This window comes from Drosophila eugracilis, unplaced genomic scaffold, assembly GCF_018153835.1.
Source record: "Drosophila eugracilis isolate 14026-0451.02 unplaced genomic scaffold, ASM1815383v1 contig_1622, whole genome shotgun sequence".
NCBI classification, from domain to species: Eukaryota; Metazoa; Arthropoda; class Insecta; order Diptera; family Drosophilidae; genus Drosophila; species Drosophila eugracilis.
Window position 1 is genome coordinate 217,872 of NW_024572449.1, and position 17,178 is coordinate 235,049.

At 42.8% G+C, this 17,178-nt stretch overlaps 2 protein-coding genes across 2 annotated transcripts; both read left to right on the forward strand.

Annotated features, from left to right (window-relative positions):
* The first annotated feature begins 1,163 nt into the window (after nt 1–1,163).
* LOC121530469 lies at nt 1,164–3,956 on the forward strand. The gene is made up of 2 exons (XM_041819593.1): nt 1,164–1,366; nt 1,422–3,956. Exon 2 carries the CDS (start codon nt 1,572–1,574, stop codon nt 3,954–3,956), a length of 2,385 nt encoding a protein of 794 aa, XP_041675527.1. The 5' UTR covers nt 1,164–1,366; nt 1,422–1,571.
* Nucleotides 3,957–5,384: 1,428 nt separating this feature from the next.
* On the forward strand, nt 5,385–7,332 carry LOC108103093. The gene is made up of 2 exons (XM_041819594.1): nt 5,385–6,448; nt 6,576–7,332. Exons 1-2 carry the CDS (start codon nt 5,385–5,387, stop codon nt 7,330–7,332), a joined length of 1,821 nt encoding a protein of 606 aa, XP_041675528.1.
* The last annotated feature ends 9,846 nt before the right edge of the window (nt 7,333–17,178 follow it).

The window sequence follows — 17,178 nt, forward strand, 5'->3', positions numbered from 1 at the left end:
CTGATCTCATTTGTTGTTATTGTGGAAGGGGTTCCTACCCAGAGTTTGACTATCGTGTCGACCATTACTATCGTTATTGGAATTATATTCACGTGTGAAGCGTCTATTATCATTGTTAAAATTTTGTTGTCGCTGTGTAAAGCGACTATTATTGTCGTTGTTGGTGTTATCATGTCGTGGTACATGGCGGCCGTTGTTGCCATTATTATAATTCTGTTGTCCTGATATGTAGCGTCTATTATAGTCATTATTGGTTGGCTGTCTTTTCGCGTATGGGTGATTCCTGTATGTCGAGCTGTCGTGTCGTTGATTTTCTTGGTGTTTATTCAGGTTTCTAGAGAAGTTTAATTCGATCTGTCCGTACTCGTACGCTTTCTCGATTGTCTCTGGTCTTTGGTTCCTAATGGCTGACCTAAGTGGGTCCTTTAATCCAACTAAGAATGTATTTAGGCAGAATTTTTCATACTGGTCACGTTTGGCTGTGCGTGAGTGTCCACTAGGGTCTGCTTCCCTGGCCAGGGACATTAATTCGCTTCTTATATTAGTGGCTGTGTAATATAGTTTTCCCATACTGGGTCCATCTTCCGTTTTTTTGCTAGAGTATAGTCGCTTGAGGTCTGCTTTGATGTCATCCCAACTGAGGAGTACATCGCAGACACTCAGCGCCTCGCCCTACCTTTAATTTTGTCACGGACGATTCCCAGTAAGTATTGTCCGCAAGTTGCTGATCTGGCTAACAAAAGTAGCTGTTCTACTCTACTAACAAATCTATCAAGGTTGTCAGGTGGGCCTTCGTAGGTGGGTAGTTGATGAACAAGGGCTAGTAGCTGATGTAGATTCAGGCTTGTGTTTGTGGAAGTCGATAAATTGCTAAGGGTGGGACTTAGTGGCCCTGATGCGTTACCGGAATCCATATCGTTGGTGGGAATATTGTTTTGGAATTGACTATCTGGTCTTTCTCTTTTGTTTCTATCGATTTCCTTATCTCAGATAAACTGACCTCGCTCCTTAGATCTAATCTGCCCCTAACTGTGTTACTAGTGGTGAAAATTTTTTTTTTTATTTTTTGCTTTATTGAAATATGGTAATGGTACGTATATAATGTATATAGAATAGTAATAATATGTAAGTAGTAATTCTAATGTAAAGTAGTTGTCGTGGAACGGATTAACATATCGCTCAAGGTTTAGTAAATTTAAATGTAGCGCCAAGTATTTCAGTATTTGTTATCGATGTTGTAAATCGTTAGAGAGATCATATTGTAAAGCTAAATGCGGTCACACGAAATGGTGAATTGTAAGCCAGAATCTCCCGCTCAGATTTATTCCGATTGGAGAGATCAAAGAGACTGGGAGGCGAGACTGCGGTATGTAAAACTGATTGTGAAAATAGGTTAAATCTGATATATGTATTTCATACAGAATAAAACATCGTCGTTTGTTTATGCTATTGTTCTACGCTACAAGACTGGCTTTCTTGTTTCGGTGTTGGCTAAGCAACGTTAAAGGCAACTCCCAGGGGATCTCTTTCGGTCGGCGTCATTTCTTTTATTCGCACTCCTTTATCGTGCAATGCCGACTTCACATTCACCCCGGCGGAGCCCCCGAATTGGACAGACGGGAGCTCCCGCAACTGCAACTACGACCACCGCGACCACATCAGCCGGCAGTCCGAAGAATGTGCCGGGCTTATCGGGCGGTGAGCTGCAGCGGCCACGGACTCCAAAGCAACCGGGATTAATCCCAAGTGGTGCTCCAAAGCCTGATAGATCAGGCCAGGATACGGACACCACAACCGCCAAGTTTGCGGCGCTGATGGAGAGGATCGCTACCTTGGAAAGGGAGCTTCAAAAGGCGAGGTCAGGTGAAGGGCAAGATGCAGCCGCGAGGGATCCCGTTAGAAACGGATCAAGCGGTATAGGAGCGAGCGGTGCGGCGAATGCGCCGCCATGTTTGAGCGGAACGCCAGGGCAGAACTTGAGTGGAAATCTGCCGCCATTGTTGAGTGGAAATCTGGCACCGAATTTGGCTGAGTCAGTGACGCCATTTTTACATGAACAGTTGCCGCCATTATTGAGTGGAAACCTGCCGCCACAATCGAGTGGAAATCTGGCAATAGGGCAACAAGTCACACTCAGTACAAACAGTACAACGTTAAGCTATTCCACACCATGCTGCGTGACGGCTACTGTGCAGCCAGCACTAAGCTACATGCAAGCTACGCGGGAACCTCTTCGCAACCTGATGGTACCCCCGCAATCAACTGGTTCATACGGAATAGCTTCGCCGAGCCCGTTAATTGGATGGACGCCGCGCAGACTGCCTGATCTTCCAGAGTTCGAAGGTCAGCCTGAGGAATGGCCAATATTCCAATGCGCGTTCACGGAGACGACGGCGGCGTATAATTGTACTGCGTTGGAGAACAACCAGAGGCTAGTGAAAGCCCTGAAGGGTGAAGCGCGAGCATCTGTCAAGTCGCTGCTTATACACCCGAATAACGTTCAGGCTGTAATGGATCAGCTACGTTTCCGATATGGACGCCCGGAGCAACTGATACGTAGCCAACTGGAAAGCGTGCGAGAGGTGCAGCCGATCCAAGAACACAATATAATAAAGATCGTGCCGTTTGCAACACGGGTCAGCAATCTCGCAGCGTTTTTACAGTCAAGCCCGAACGGGGAGCAGCACCTAGGAAATCCTACATTGATGGAAGAGCTGATCGCCAAGCTACCACTGAGCAAAAGGTTGGATTGGGCCAGGCACGCCGCCGTAATAGGGTGCTACCCAACTGTCGCGCACTTGAGCGAATGGCTAAACGAACTCGCTAAATTAGTGTGCACTATTACGAGCAGCGACAGCAAGGATCCTAAGCGTAGGGTATTGCACGCCAGCACCAGTCAGAAGGATCAGGATCTATTTGAAGATCATCCCAGGAGTTGCCCAATTTGCGAGGGGCAACACACTATCAAGGACTGTAAGGATTTCAACCACGCTACTCCGACTGCCCGTATGGAGTATGTAAGAAAGCATCGGATTTGTTTCTCGTGCCTGGAGAGCGGTCACATGTCCAGGTTCTGCAAGAGAAACAGCAAGTGCAACGTCTACGGATGCCAGATGGGGCATCACTACCTCCTGCATGACGGGGTGGGCAACCCCACACGGCCATCGCAACCCCACGGTCGACCATGGCCAAATGAAAGGAGCGATCGCGGTCGCATGGTACATGCGGGCGCTGACAGGAGGAAGGTGGACAAGCAAGTACATCAGCCAGATGATCTGGCCCAGAGAAGTCCACTTACGGCATCTGCACAGACGCAGGATGCATGGCGCAAGCGGGACGAAGGCCGTCAGCCAAGTGACGGGAATGGATTGCCACATCGGAACCTAAGTTGCGTCGATCCGGATGGAGGACACTTACTATTCCGTATTTTGCCCGTGACGCTGTACGGGGAGGATACGCAGCTGGATACCTACGCGCTGTTCGACGAAGGTTCGTCCGTGACCCTGATCGACGAGGAGCTCACTCGAAGCCTAAACCTAAAAGGCGAGAGTCGGCAGCTCAACATTCAATGGTTCGGTGGCAAGTCAGCGAAAGAGAACACAAAGATGGTCAGCCTCCAGATTAGTGAAGCGGGCAGACCGAAACGCCATGCTTTGAAAAATGTGTATGCGGTCTCTAACCTCAATCTTCCGATGCAAAGTCTGCGTCGGGAAGATGTCAAAGCGGCGAAGGCTTCTGCACGCCTGCCGATGAAACCGTATCGTAATGCGGTCCCGAGGATTTTAATCGGACTAGACCATGCGCACCTAGGGAATACCTATGCAAAACAGGAGCTTCGGAGCAGGAGGACCCTATGCAGCCGCCACCAAGCTAGGATGGGTGGTTTTTGGTCCTGTAAGAAGTCAGATGAGTTCACCAATGCAAAGATCGTGCCTCCTAGCCGTCCCACAGTATGATCATCTCGAGAAGATGGTCAGCGACTATTTCGAAATAGAGAATTTCGGAGTGAAGCCGGCGCCACCAGTCGCAGCTAGTGGCGACGCACGGGCTTTGGGAATCCTGAACGAGACGACTAGGCGAGTGGGCGAACGATACCAAACTGGATTGCTGTGGAAAGATGATAAAGTGAGCCTGCCTGACAGCTATAACATGGCACTCAAAAGACTTGTCGGCATTGAAAGGAAGATGAGACGGGATGACAGCTTTGCACGGGCCTACAAGTCGATCATGGAGGACTACGTCAACAAGGGTTACGCACGACGCCTGGAGCAGCAGGAAGTGGCAGCCGATAACCGGGACAAGATCTGGTACCTGCCGCACTTCGGGGTCGAGAACCCAAACAAGCCCGGAAAGATCCGTCTAGTCTTCGATGCCGCAGCCAAAGTGGGCAATACATCTTTGAACTCAGTTCTACTCAAAGGCCCACAACAGTTCAAGTCCCTGCCAGCCGTGCTCTTCCATTTCCGGGAAGGAGCAGTCGGGGTCTGCGCAGACATAAAGGAGATGTTTCATCAGGTGCTGATACAGCCCCAGGATAGATGCGCCCAGAGATTCCTGTGGAGGAATGGAGATGACCGGCGAGATCCAGATCTGTTCGAAATGGTTGTGATGACGTTCGGAGCCGCTTGTTCGCCGTGCTCAGCGCATCATGTGAAGACCATAAACGCTTCAAGATACGCCCAAGCAGATCCTCGCGCGGTTCAGGCCATCAATGAGTATCACTATGTAGATGACTACGTGGATAGTTTCTCGGACGAGAAAGAAGCTATCGCTGTATCAGAACGAGTAAGGAAAATTCATGCTGAGGCCGGTTTCGATTTGTGCCGCTTCTCATCAAGTTCGGAAAGTGTGGTCAAGGCTTTGAACCCACTAGGATCCAATAAGAACGTTGAATGGAATGAAGCGGAGGAGAAAATATTAGGCATGTACTGGCACCCAGCGACGGATGACTTTAAATTCAGCGTAAAGTACCACAGGGTTCCCAGCAGCGTGATGACCGGAGAACGTGCACCCACCAAGAGAGAATTCCTAAGTCTGGTTATGTCAACATTTGACCCGATAGGATTCTTGAGCTGCTTCATGGTAACCGCCAAACTATTGATGCGTGAGATTTGGCGGAGAGGAGTTCAGTGGGACGAGCCGTTGCCGGATGAGTTAGCCAAAGCGTTTGAGAGCTGGAGGCTGGAAATGGATTACGTGAGAGATTTCCGCTGTCCACGCTACTACTTTGGCACGGGATGCGTACGTGAACTGCAGCTACATGTGTTTGTGGACTCCAGCCAATCGGCGTTCGCAGCAGTTGCATTCTGAGGGCGACTTATGACAACGATGATGTGCGGTCCTATTTCGTGTGTTCCAAAACGAAATGCGCCCCGATGAAGACGATGACGATCCCGCGCCTGGAGCTCCAAGCAGCTGTATTAGGAACCAGGCTGATGGACACCGTAAGACGAGAGCACGACGTATCGATCAGCAGATGCGTGCTATGGACTGACTCTAAGACCGTGCTGCACTGGATAAGCAGCACCCACCGGCGGTATAAGCAGTTCGTTGGAAACCGGGTGGCGGAGATCTTAGAGTCAACGGAGGTGTCTCAATGGAGGTGGATACCGTCTGCCGAAAACGTGGCAGATGACGCGACGAGGCCACAGCGCCATGTGGACCTCAGCCAAGGGGCAAGGTGGATGAGCGGGCCATCATTTCTGCGGGAGTCGGAAGAACAGTGGCCCAAGCCATCTCCAAGTGATCGCGACAGTCCACACTCCGCAGAAGAAGAGATGCCGTGTGAGTTTACACTGGTAATTGCCAACGAGTTTATATTTTTGCAGAGATTTTCGAATTATAATCGATTGGTCAGGACCACAGCGTGGATCCTCAGGTTCATACGACGGTGCCGTGGATTGAGTGACGAGAGTGAGGCCTACGGTATTACAGCTACTGAGTGCGCGGAGGCAGAACGGAAACTGATCCAGCGCGCCCAGGCTGATACGTTCGCAGATGAAGTTCAAGGAAAGGCAGTGGCGAAAGGCAGTCAGTTACGAGGACTATCCCCTTACGTCGACCACGATGGAATCATACGAGCGCGTGGACGGATTGATGCCGCCGAATGCGTCCCATTCAACGCACGGCGCCCGATCATACTGTCGCACAAACACGCACTGGCAGAGATGATAGTTCGTCACTACCACAGGAAGATGAAGCACCAGAATCTAGACGCGACCATAAGCGAGATCCGGACCAGGTTCTGGATAACCAATTTAAGGAGAGTTTTACGGAGTGTTATGGCAACCTGTAACTTATGCAAACTCCGGAGAGTACGACCAATTCCGCCATTGATGGGTCCGTTGCCAGAGGACCGGCTGGAGCCGAATGGATGGCCATTCAAGTATACTGGCTTGGACTACTTTGGTCCGCTGTTTGTGACGATTGGACGTCGCACTGAGAAGAGGTGGGTCGCACTCTTTACTTGTCTAACCACCAGGGCTGTCCACCTGGAGATAGCCCACGATTTGTCAACAGATTCCTGCATCATCGCTATGAGGAATTTTTATGTGCCGCCGTGGACCGGTGGTCAGATTGAGGAGCGACAATGGAAAGAACTTTATTGGAGCAGATCGTGAGGCCAGAAAGTTCGATGAAGTCTTCGAACCAGAAAAGATCCAGGATGAGCTGTCATCCAAAGGAATCGAATGGATCTTTAACTGTCCCGCGAACCCAGCTGCCGGCGGCATCTGGGAAAGGATGGTCCAATGTGTGAAGAAGGTGCTCGCGCATACTGTGAAGGAGGTGGCTCCTAAGGAACACGTCTTGGAGAGCTTTCTTATTGAGGCGGAGAATATTGTTAATTCTCGTCCGCTTACCCACCTTCCAGTCACTGTGGATCAGGAGGCACCGCTAACGCCCAACGATCTGCTAAGAGGAGTGGCTAATGTTCCGGACCTTCCTGGAGATCGCGGAGAGCAGCCTGTCAAGTGCGCTACTAGGAAGCAGTGGCGTATCGCACGGATGATGAGAGACAGATTTTGGAAACGTTGGGTACATGAGTATCTACCGACGCTTGTTCGCAGGGAGAAATGGTGCGAGCATGTCGAGCCTATGCGCCCAGGGAATCTCGTGTACATCTGTGATCCGGCCATCCCTCGTCGAGAATGGAGGAAAGGCGTCGTGGAGGAAGTGTACCCAGGAGCGGATGGAGTACCACGACGAGCGGCGGTACGCACTACCAATGGCGATCGAGCTAAATTAATCATGCGTCCCATCTCCAGATTGGCTATCCTGGATGTGGTGAATGCAGTTGCTTCACCGGGGTGGGGATGTCGTGGAACGGATTAACATATCGCTCAAGGTTTAGTAAATTTAAATGTAGCGCCAAGTATTTCAGTATTTGTTATCGATGTTGTAAATCGTTAGAGAGATCATATTGTAAAGCTAAATGCGGTCACACGAAATGGTGAATTGTAAGCCAGAATTTCCCGCTCAGATTTATTCCGATTGGAGAGATCAAAGAGACTGGGAGGCGAGACTGCGGTATGTAAAACTGATTGTGAAAATAGGTTAACTCTGATATATGTATTTCATACAGAATAAAACATCGTCGTTTGTTTATGCTATTGTGCTACGCTACAAGACTGGCTTTCTTGTTTCGGTGTTGGCTAAGCAACGTTAAAGGCCCCTCCCAGGGATCTCTTTCGGTCGGCGTCAGTAGTAATTATATATATATGTATATTAATTATATGTATACGTATTTTTTTTTTTTTTTTATGTATAGGTATAGGATAAATTTTGTTGTATATTAATGTGGTAATATAGTGTACTATAATATGTGACATAACCTGTACATATATGTATCTATGTTTGGGTGCAAGAAAATTTTATGTATTTTATGTATATACGGTTTCTCTACTTATATATATATATATATATATTTTTGTATATATACTGTATATTCCGTTGTTTTTTAATAGTAAAAGAAAACCTGTAGTACGTATCCGAAAAAGAATTCCCTCTTTCCTTCGCTTCCCCTGTGTTTAGTGTAAGTTGTATGCCATTCGTATAGTGCTGCTGTGTTTGCTCCCACTTTTTTTTTTTTTTCGACTTCAACTGTATATTTATGTGATTTAGTAAATATATTTTTTAGAGGTTAGTGAACATGTGACAACAATAAAAGTTAAGTTGTTCAAGGAAAGTTTTTTTGTTTTTTTTCTCCTTTTTTTTATTATTATTTTTTTTTTTTATAACAATGTATAACATCTTCCTTTGATTAATTTAATTGATTTTATTTCTCTTCTAATATGGTTCTTTTTCGTGGTGGGGGGGGGGCAAAAAAATACAACAGAGTCCACACCCCCACGGCAGCGCGGGTCCCCCCCCCCCCTCTGGCGCGTCATCAGCTCTTGGCGGCAGTCACTGCACAGCGACGCAACAAGAGTTTCACAAGCGGCGTCACACAAATACATACATACATGTTTGCTTGATTTTTGCCAAAGGGAACAGTATGATATTTGTGCATGTTTAATTTATTCTTCCATTTTTGTGTTTTTTTTTTTTTGTTTTTAGTATTTTTGTTTTTATGTAATTATTTGGAAAAAATAATATATTAGCGTTTGTGTAAATTGGTAATGAAAACGATCCCGGTGCCTTAACAGCGATTGTTGTACACATATACGGTCGTTAATCACACAACTTACTTATTTATGTATTTCATAATAATGCATTTGCGTTCATGTAGATTGATAAATCAAAACGATCCCGGTGCCCTAACAGCGATTGTTGTACACATTTACGGTCGTTAATCACACAACTTACTCAACTTGTTTACTTACACAACTTGTAAACCACTGTGTGCGGATTGTCCCATTGCGTTGTCGGCGATTAATGTGATATTGCCGAATCGGTGATATTTGAGGGCACGTTATTTTTTTTTTTTTGTTCTTACGCAGAGAGTTCTGGTCACAACGAAGTCTAATGTTTGACTGATCTATTTCTGTAGTATTCTCCTTCTTCAGTGAACCACGCTCGGCCACAGCGACGCCATGTTGTCGCCGCGACGTAACGGTTGTTTTCAGAAATGCAAAACTACAACCAATCGCAATTAAGCTATAGCTATATATATAGCTATATATAGCTGCTGTGTATTGATGATACCGGTGCCTTATCAGCGATTGATGTACACATATACGGTCATCGCACACAGCAGCTTGTTGTTATAATAGTTGTAAATTGTCCCACACAAGCAAACCCGGTGCCTTATCAGCGTTTGATGTACACATATACGGTCGCTTGCATGGTATTTAGCACTTGATTTCGTTTGTTTCGTTTATTTTATTTGCACATTTTTGTGTATCGCTCACTCCTGAAATCCCATTTGCACTTGCACGTTATTATGTTTTATTTCCTTTTAAGTACGTATGTATTATGTGTAACTATCTCACTACTTAAAGTTTCCAGGACCACCGTTGTCACCTGTTCACTCACCTCAGCCTACAAGGAAAATTGGAAGCGTAGTGAGCATGGTTAATCCCTTGTTCGTAGTCCGGCTGCGCCAGTTACAGTGTCGTGTCCGAGGGAGTAGAGGGGATCTCGTATGAGATTGTCGCTTTTTTAAATGCTGAAGGCTTGCAAATAAAATGACTGGGTTGTTTGGAGTTCCAAATAAGAATGATGTTTTATTATAAAGAAGATTAAAAAGAAGATTATTATAAAGAGTAGTCTGTCCTTGTCAGAGTTCTTGCGTTGGCGATCTTGTTGTTTCATTCGCGCTATTCTTGCAGTTCCCGGGTCTGTGTTCTCTCTCGGTGGCTGTGGAGAGAGGAATGTTCTCTCGTTCTCTCCCTGTGGTTGCGGAGAGAGGAATCTTAACTCGCCTGAGTCAGGTATTCTATAAGATCCTCCCTCCATTGGTTTTCTGAAAGACATGAAAGACATATCTCTTGGGCGAGTTCACCTGGGAACTCACCCCTACCCTCAAGTGTGCGCTCGGGTCTGCTTGTGCGCGGAGCTGCGAACTCACCCCAACCCTCAAGTGTGTGCTGATATCTGCTTGTGCGCGGAGGTGTGGAAATTTATTTTTAAGCGTTTTAATGAAAAGTTGCAGTTTTTAACTTACAATCGTATAAAGCAAACTATTGGAAAGGGCTTGAAAAATGCAGTTGCCGCACTTTTTGAGTTGTGGTCATCTTTGCTCGCTGGGCAGTGTGCGGAGTCATGAAGCTCACCACAAACTACACACACCGGGCGCAGTTTACAGTAAGACCTTGTATGGCCAAATTCTTGGCAGTTCGCACATTGTACCGGCCCATTGCGTTTGTGCGGCTTCTCAACCGTAATTCTGCGGTGCAGCAGGAACTGAAGATTGTATATAGGGTGCACTTCGTATTTCTTTAGGGGTCTTAATCTCTGGTTCGAGCTCAACCTTAAAGAGGGGCAACGGCTTTCTATCCCTGTTAAGGATATTGAAGACTGTCTTAGCGCTAAATCCCTTCTCTTGTAGCGCCTTTGTTATCTTTGCAGGCGATACTTCAGACTCTATGCCCTTAAGTACGACTTGCAGGCCCTTGCTGCTTTTTAGCTGATACGTATAAAAGTTCTTTTTTTGTCGGTGAGATATTTTGATAATACTCTGTAATTATCTTCAGACTTCGTTTGAACTTTTGTTTCCTGGATGTTGCCCTTTACGAGTTGTATTATGTGAAAATTTTCCTTGCCAATAAGCTCTATAATTTTGTTGACAAGAACGTTGGAACTTCTTTCTCGTATGTAAATTGGCGAGGGCTTAGTCTTCCTTTTTTCAACTTCAGTAGAATCGGCATCATCCTCATAGTCTGCCAAGATTTTAAAACGGTTTGAGTTACAGGGCGTTTCTATTGCAGCTATGTTAGCATTGCCACGGGTTATTTTGCGTTGACAGTTTAGGGGGCTTAGCTTCCTTTTGATTTGGATGTAGCGATCCATACCAGTCGGCACAGCCGGCTTAATATTTTCATTGTTTTTGTTATCTTTTTCGAGCCGTTCCTTAATCCGAATATCAAAAATTGTTTTTGAATATAATTTTGCATCATTTTAATTCCGGCGTGTAATGTTTTTCTATGTGAATTTTTGATAATTAGTGAAGTTAAATGACACTTATCTAGAATTATCGGATGTTTTGTATGAAATTCGGCGCTGGAGTTCTGTAATCTACCTCCTACTTTTAATACTCCGCCTTTATCCAAAAATGGATTCAATCCTAAGATTTTGAATTTAATTCGAATATCTGTTTTAAGCAATTTATCTCCAAACTTTTTTTTTTTTATAGCTTTGCTGGGTGGCTAGGTCTTTGCGACGAAGGCGTGATTGGTTGCTCAACCTTGTTAGACCTCTAGCCAGTTGGTTAGGGTGCACCGATAGCTTGGTGAAGTACTTTACCTTTTGTTCTGCGATCACTTCTTTGACTGGTTGAATAGTTAAGTCGCGGTGTATGTTTTCGTTGCGAACGTGCCACGGTGCCCCGGTGATTGTTCTCAGGATCTTCGACTGAACTCTCTGAACAATGTCAATGTTGCTATTGCTGGCGTTCCCATATAACTGGGAGCCGTACATCCATATAGGTTTTAGTACCGAGTTGTACAGCATGATTTTATATTCAAGGCTAAGAGGTGACCGGGCGTTGATAAGCCAATGAAGGCTGCTGGCTTTTAGCTTTAGGTGTGTTCTTTTGGTTTCAATGTGCCGGCGCCATGTGAGTCTTCTGTCGAGATGTACTCCTAGGTAAATTACTTCGTTTGCTTGTGGGAATAGAGTGTTGTTTAAGGTAATCGGCGGGCAGTTTTGCCTGTTCAGAAAGAAAGTAACGTGTTTGCATTTTAGTCCGTTCACTTTAATTCGCCAATCTGATAGCCATTTTTCAACTTCGACCATATGACGAGCTAGCTGCGCATTTGCTTGAATCGGGCATTTAGAACGGCTAAGAATAGCTTTGTTATCGGTAAACGTAGATGTTGTAGATGTGCAGAGGACATATAGTGTTGGCCCTAGCACGCTACCTTGAGGAACTCCAGCTCCAACAGATATAGCAGTGCTGCACCTCACAACAAATTTTCTGTCGTGAAGGTAAGACCCTAAGATCTTGTGGGTGCTGTAGGGGAGCATTGTCTTGATCTTGTACATTAGACCTTCTAGCCAGACTCCATCATCTTCTAGCTTGAGAGTCATCTAAAAATATGGCTGTACAGTACTCTCGTTTCTCGAAAGCGTTTCGAATTTCTGATGTTATCCGGTTGACCTGCTTAATTGTTCCATGGTTTTCACGAAACCCAAATTGGTGTGACGGGATTCCTTCCTGGATTCTCAGGTATGTGTTTATCCGAGTCATTAGGCATTTTTCAAAGAGTTTGGATAGGCAAGGGAGTAGGCTTATAGGTCTATAAGACCCAGCTTTGCTATCATTATTATAATTGACTTTTTCCATCTCACTGGAAAGTGGCCAAGTCTTGCGATGGCATTAAAGAGCTGGGTGGGAGTGCAAACGGCGCAGTATGGGAGCTCTATGATCATTTTGGGAGTTATGAGGTCGCAGCCCGGGGATTTTTTCGGATTCAGTTGTCTTTTGATGATGTTTACGATTTCGTTTGGGCGAAACTCAATTGGCTCATGTTGAGGCTGGGGCTCATATGATAGAGTCGGCAAAGTAAACGCATTAGTGGCAGGATTTGGTTGGAAGACATTTTTAAGGTGGTTGGCAAACGTGCTGGCTCGGTCTGCGTCACTGATTGGGGTAATTGACCGTGTTTGGGAAGAGCTTGCATTACTTTCGGTTGCTTTGAAAGAGAAGTAAGCGTTGTTTCTTTGTACTGAGAGCCGTCTCTCGTCTTGATCACGTTGAAGTTGTGTGCGAACGTCGTTTAAACTCATTGGAGTCGAGGTTGAGTTTGTTAGAATTAGTGTTTTGTTTTATATTAATAAATTAATTAATCAATATAAACATTAGCAATTTTCATCGCTGAAAGCGTCTTTTCGCGTTGTTTTGGTTTACGAAACCAGTCACTGCACTTTTTTGGATATTATTGAATACTTTATTTTTTTTCCCCGGAGCCCAATAAAAATACACGTCTGCATACGGCGACGGTCCGATTGAATTAGCTACTTAAATAATATAACCAAAGCTTAAAGGTGTCGCCAGAAACTTAGTCGGAAATGAAACAACTATATCAGAAGTCATTTCCGGACTAAAGAGAAATGTCAAAGTCGAAAGTGTAGAAGAATCTACAGTAACGCAACAAAACTGCTAACCAATATACATCAGAGGTTGAGTAAATGACAAAAGCTTTAGAAAGTTCATAAATAACGGTAAGTTACTCTACACAGTCTGCAGTTCAGTCAATGACAAAGAATTGCGCAATTGATAAGGTAAAACTTATCATGCAGGCTGGAAACTTCTAAGGAAACTATCGTGGTCGTAATAATAATTACAACACTACACCACTTCCAATTATAACATTAAAACTTGTATTCTTAATTGACACTGGTGCAGACATATCCATTTTAAAAGAAAATTCTGATGTCCTTCGTGATATTCAGAAAGATAATAAAATAAACATTCAACGCATAGGTCAAGACCTAATTCAATCAAAAGGCTTAACTTCCCTCAGGATACAGACAGATAAATATATAATTCCACACGATTTTCGTATAGTAGATTTGCATTTCGCATACCATTGCGGCATTAGGCAATAGGCATTGATTTCATAAAGAAATTCAATTGTCAACTAGACTTCAATCATAATGAAGATTGGTTTATCCTAAGACCAAATAATTTGAATTTCCCAATTTATGTTTCCTATAACATACAGTTCTGGTAATAATTCCATAATTCTCCAGCAAGATCTCAAGTGGTCCGAGAGATTCATCTATCATCAGATGAAGAAAGTATACTAATACCTAACCAGGAAATTCAACATGGCATTTATATTGCGAACACAGTCGCAACAACCAAAAATGCATTTGTCCGATAACTGAATACAACCAGTACTGACCAAATTGTAAGTATTCACAGTTTAAAATATGAACCACTTTCGAACTATGACATAGTTCAAAACAATCCAGAAAATAAAGAAGAAACTGTCTTATCTCAATTATCCAAAAATTTTCCACCTCAGTTCAAGAAAAATTAACTGATCTATGCACACAGTACAGTGATATATTCGGACTCGAAACCGAATCAATAACTACAAACAATTTCTATAAGCAAAAGCTAAGGTTGAAAGATGAAGAACCGGCTTACATAAAAAATTATAGAAGTCCACATAGTCAAAAGGATGAAATTAACATACAGGTATGTATACCGTCTGATACCGTCTGTATCAGCCTATAATAGCCCACTGTTATTAGTTCCGAAGAAATCACTCCCCGGATCTGATACGACAAAATGGCGATTAGTAATTGACTATCTTCAGATTAATAAAAAACTGTTGTCGGATAAATTCCCGCTTCCGGGAATTGATGATATTTTGGATCAACTAGGAAGAGCGAAATATTTCTGCTGTCTGGACTTAACGTCTGGCTTTCATCAAATTGAACTTGAAAAAAGTTCACGAGATATAACGTCATTTTCAACGAGCAATGGCTTGTATCGTTTCACACGATTACCTTTCGGTTTAAAAATAGCGCCTAATTCATTTCAGAGGATGATGACTATTGCATTCTCTGGATTAGAACCTTCACAAGCATTCCTTTTTATGGATGACTTAATAGTTATAGGTTGTTCCGAAAAACATATGCTTAAAAACTTAACGGATGTTTCTGAGAAATGTAGGGAATACAACCTTAAGTTACATCCTGAAAAATGCTCATTTTTCATGCATGAAGTCACTTTTCTGGGACATAAATGCACTGATAAAGGAATCTGGCCAGATGACAAGCAATACGACATCATCCCTCATGATGCGGACAGCGCATGCATGCATGATGCAATAACTTATTTCAGACCATTTATTTATGGTACACATTTCACTGTGTAGACTGATCATAGACCTTTAACTTACCTGTTTTCAATGATTAATCCAAGCTCTAAGCTAACGCGCATGCGACTTGAGCTGGAAGAATATAATTTCAGTGTGGAATATCTGAAGGGAGGGAAGGGGGGAACCATCAAAGAACTACAAAACATAACTGGCAATATCAATAAAGTCACTACAAGATATCAAAATAGACAGAAAATCCCCGCGGAAAATAAAGAAAAAGAATTGCCTACGCAATCTTTAGATTGAGCTTCTAGGCCCAACGTATATGAAGTCATAAACAATGACGAAGTACGTAAAGTAGTGACATTGCATGTAAAAGATATGTTATGTTTATTTAAATATGGCAGGAAAATTACTGGTACCATTAGCATTGGTATATAAATCGCTAACATCTTATCTTGATTTTAGCGATTTATATACCAATGGAATCCTAGACTTAGGTCCATTTTTCCAAAGGCCTGAAATGCAAGCCGGTATAAATAAAATCAGCCAACTCAAAGTGGCACCGTGGGAAAATATCTTTGACCATACTTCAATAGGTAATTTCAAATTAATGGGCAATAAAATATTGAAAACATTAAGAGTAGCGCTACTCAACCCGGTGACCCAAATAAAAGGTCTAAAAGACAAAGGAGCTATTCTGTCTAAATTTCATGATGATCCAATACAAGGAGGTCACACTGGCATATCAAAAACTTTGGCCAAAGTAAGAAGACACTATTACTGGAAAGGTATGTCTGAAGATATAACTGAGTACGTAAGAAAATGTCAGAAATGCCAGAAAGCTAAAATAACTAAACATAGTAAGACCCCTTTAACAATAACAGACACGCTTATAAATGTTTTCGACAGATTAATAGTGGACACTATTGGTCCGTTACCAAAATCAGAAAATGGTAACGAGTATGCAGTCACTTTAATATGTGACTTAACAAAGTATTTAGTTGCCATACCTGTACCAAACAAGAACGCTAATACTGTCGCGAAAGCGATATTTAAATCTTTTATTCTGAAGTACGGTCCAATGAAGACGTTCATTACGGACATGGGTACAGAATATAAGAATTTAATTATAGGTGCAAATACCTAAGAATTGAAAATATTACATCTACGGCGCACTACCACCAGACAGTAGGAACAATAGAAAGAAGTCATACAACTTTTAATGAATACATACGATCTTATATATCGGTTGATAAAACTGATTGGGACGTAGGATTCAATACTTTTTCTTTTGTTTCAACACGACCCCCTCTATGGCACATAATTATTGTCCATATAAGCTAGTATTTGGTAAAACAAGTAATTTACCAAGATAATTTAATAGCATAGATACCATAGAAACAATATATAATATAGATGATTACGCTAAAGAAAGTAAATACAGACTTGAAGTAGCATTTAAAAGAGCTAGGATAATGATAGAAGAGGATAAGAATAAAAACAAGATACTATATGATCAGAAAGAAAACAAAATAGATATATCAGTAAGAGATAAAGTATTATTAAGAAACGAAAAAGGTCATAAGTTAGATTACAAATATACTGGTCCATATAAAGTAACGGAAATAGGAGATAGAAATAATATTATAATAGTAAATGACAAAAACAAAAAACAGATAGTTCTTAAGGTTAGACTAAAACATTTTATTTCGTTACCACATTTAATATGACCATACATAGATAATAACATAAATATATAAATATCTTTGATATATTATATAAATATTTTTGATAAATTTCATTTTCTTGATTGTTATTATGTAAAACCTCACACAAAAAAAAAACAAAAAAAAACTCGAAAAAAAACAAAACAAAACATTTTTTTTTTAATTTTATAGATAATAAGAACTTAAAAAACTACATGAAATTGCGTTATTTTTCAAAAGGAGGGAGATGTAACGTACTCATATATTGAATATCTACTGTACCAAGAGTACTTGAAACAAACACACTTTAACACTTTGTTGCAGTGTTTACATAAACAAAAAGCCGGGTCAAAAACCTAAGTGGCCGAAACATGAGTCAATCGGCGCTTTCACAGAAAGTGCAAGTGTCAGCATTCTGTTACATACCCAGGCCACTCAAACGAACTCAAGTACATCCATGAACCCTCGCGCTCAGCTAAAGAGAGCATAATTAAATATAATATATATAATACATATAAGATATACATAACCGT

Excerpts from the sequence above, each read along its gene's own strand:
- LOC121530469 (XM_041819593.1), top strand. The coding sequence starts at position 1,572 with ATGCCGACTTCACATTCACCCCGGCGGAGCCCCCGAATTGGACAGACG.
- LOC108103093 (XM_041819594.1), top strand. The coding sequence starts at position 5,385 with ATGACGATCCCGCGCCTGGAGCTCCAAGCAGCTGTATTAGGAACCAGG. Across the intron at positions 6,449-6,575 it reads GGACGTCGCACTGAGAAGAG|ATTGAGGAGCGACAATGGAA; the intron begins GTGGGTCGCACT and ends ACCGGTGGTCAG.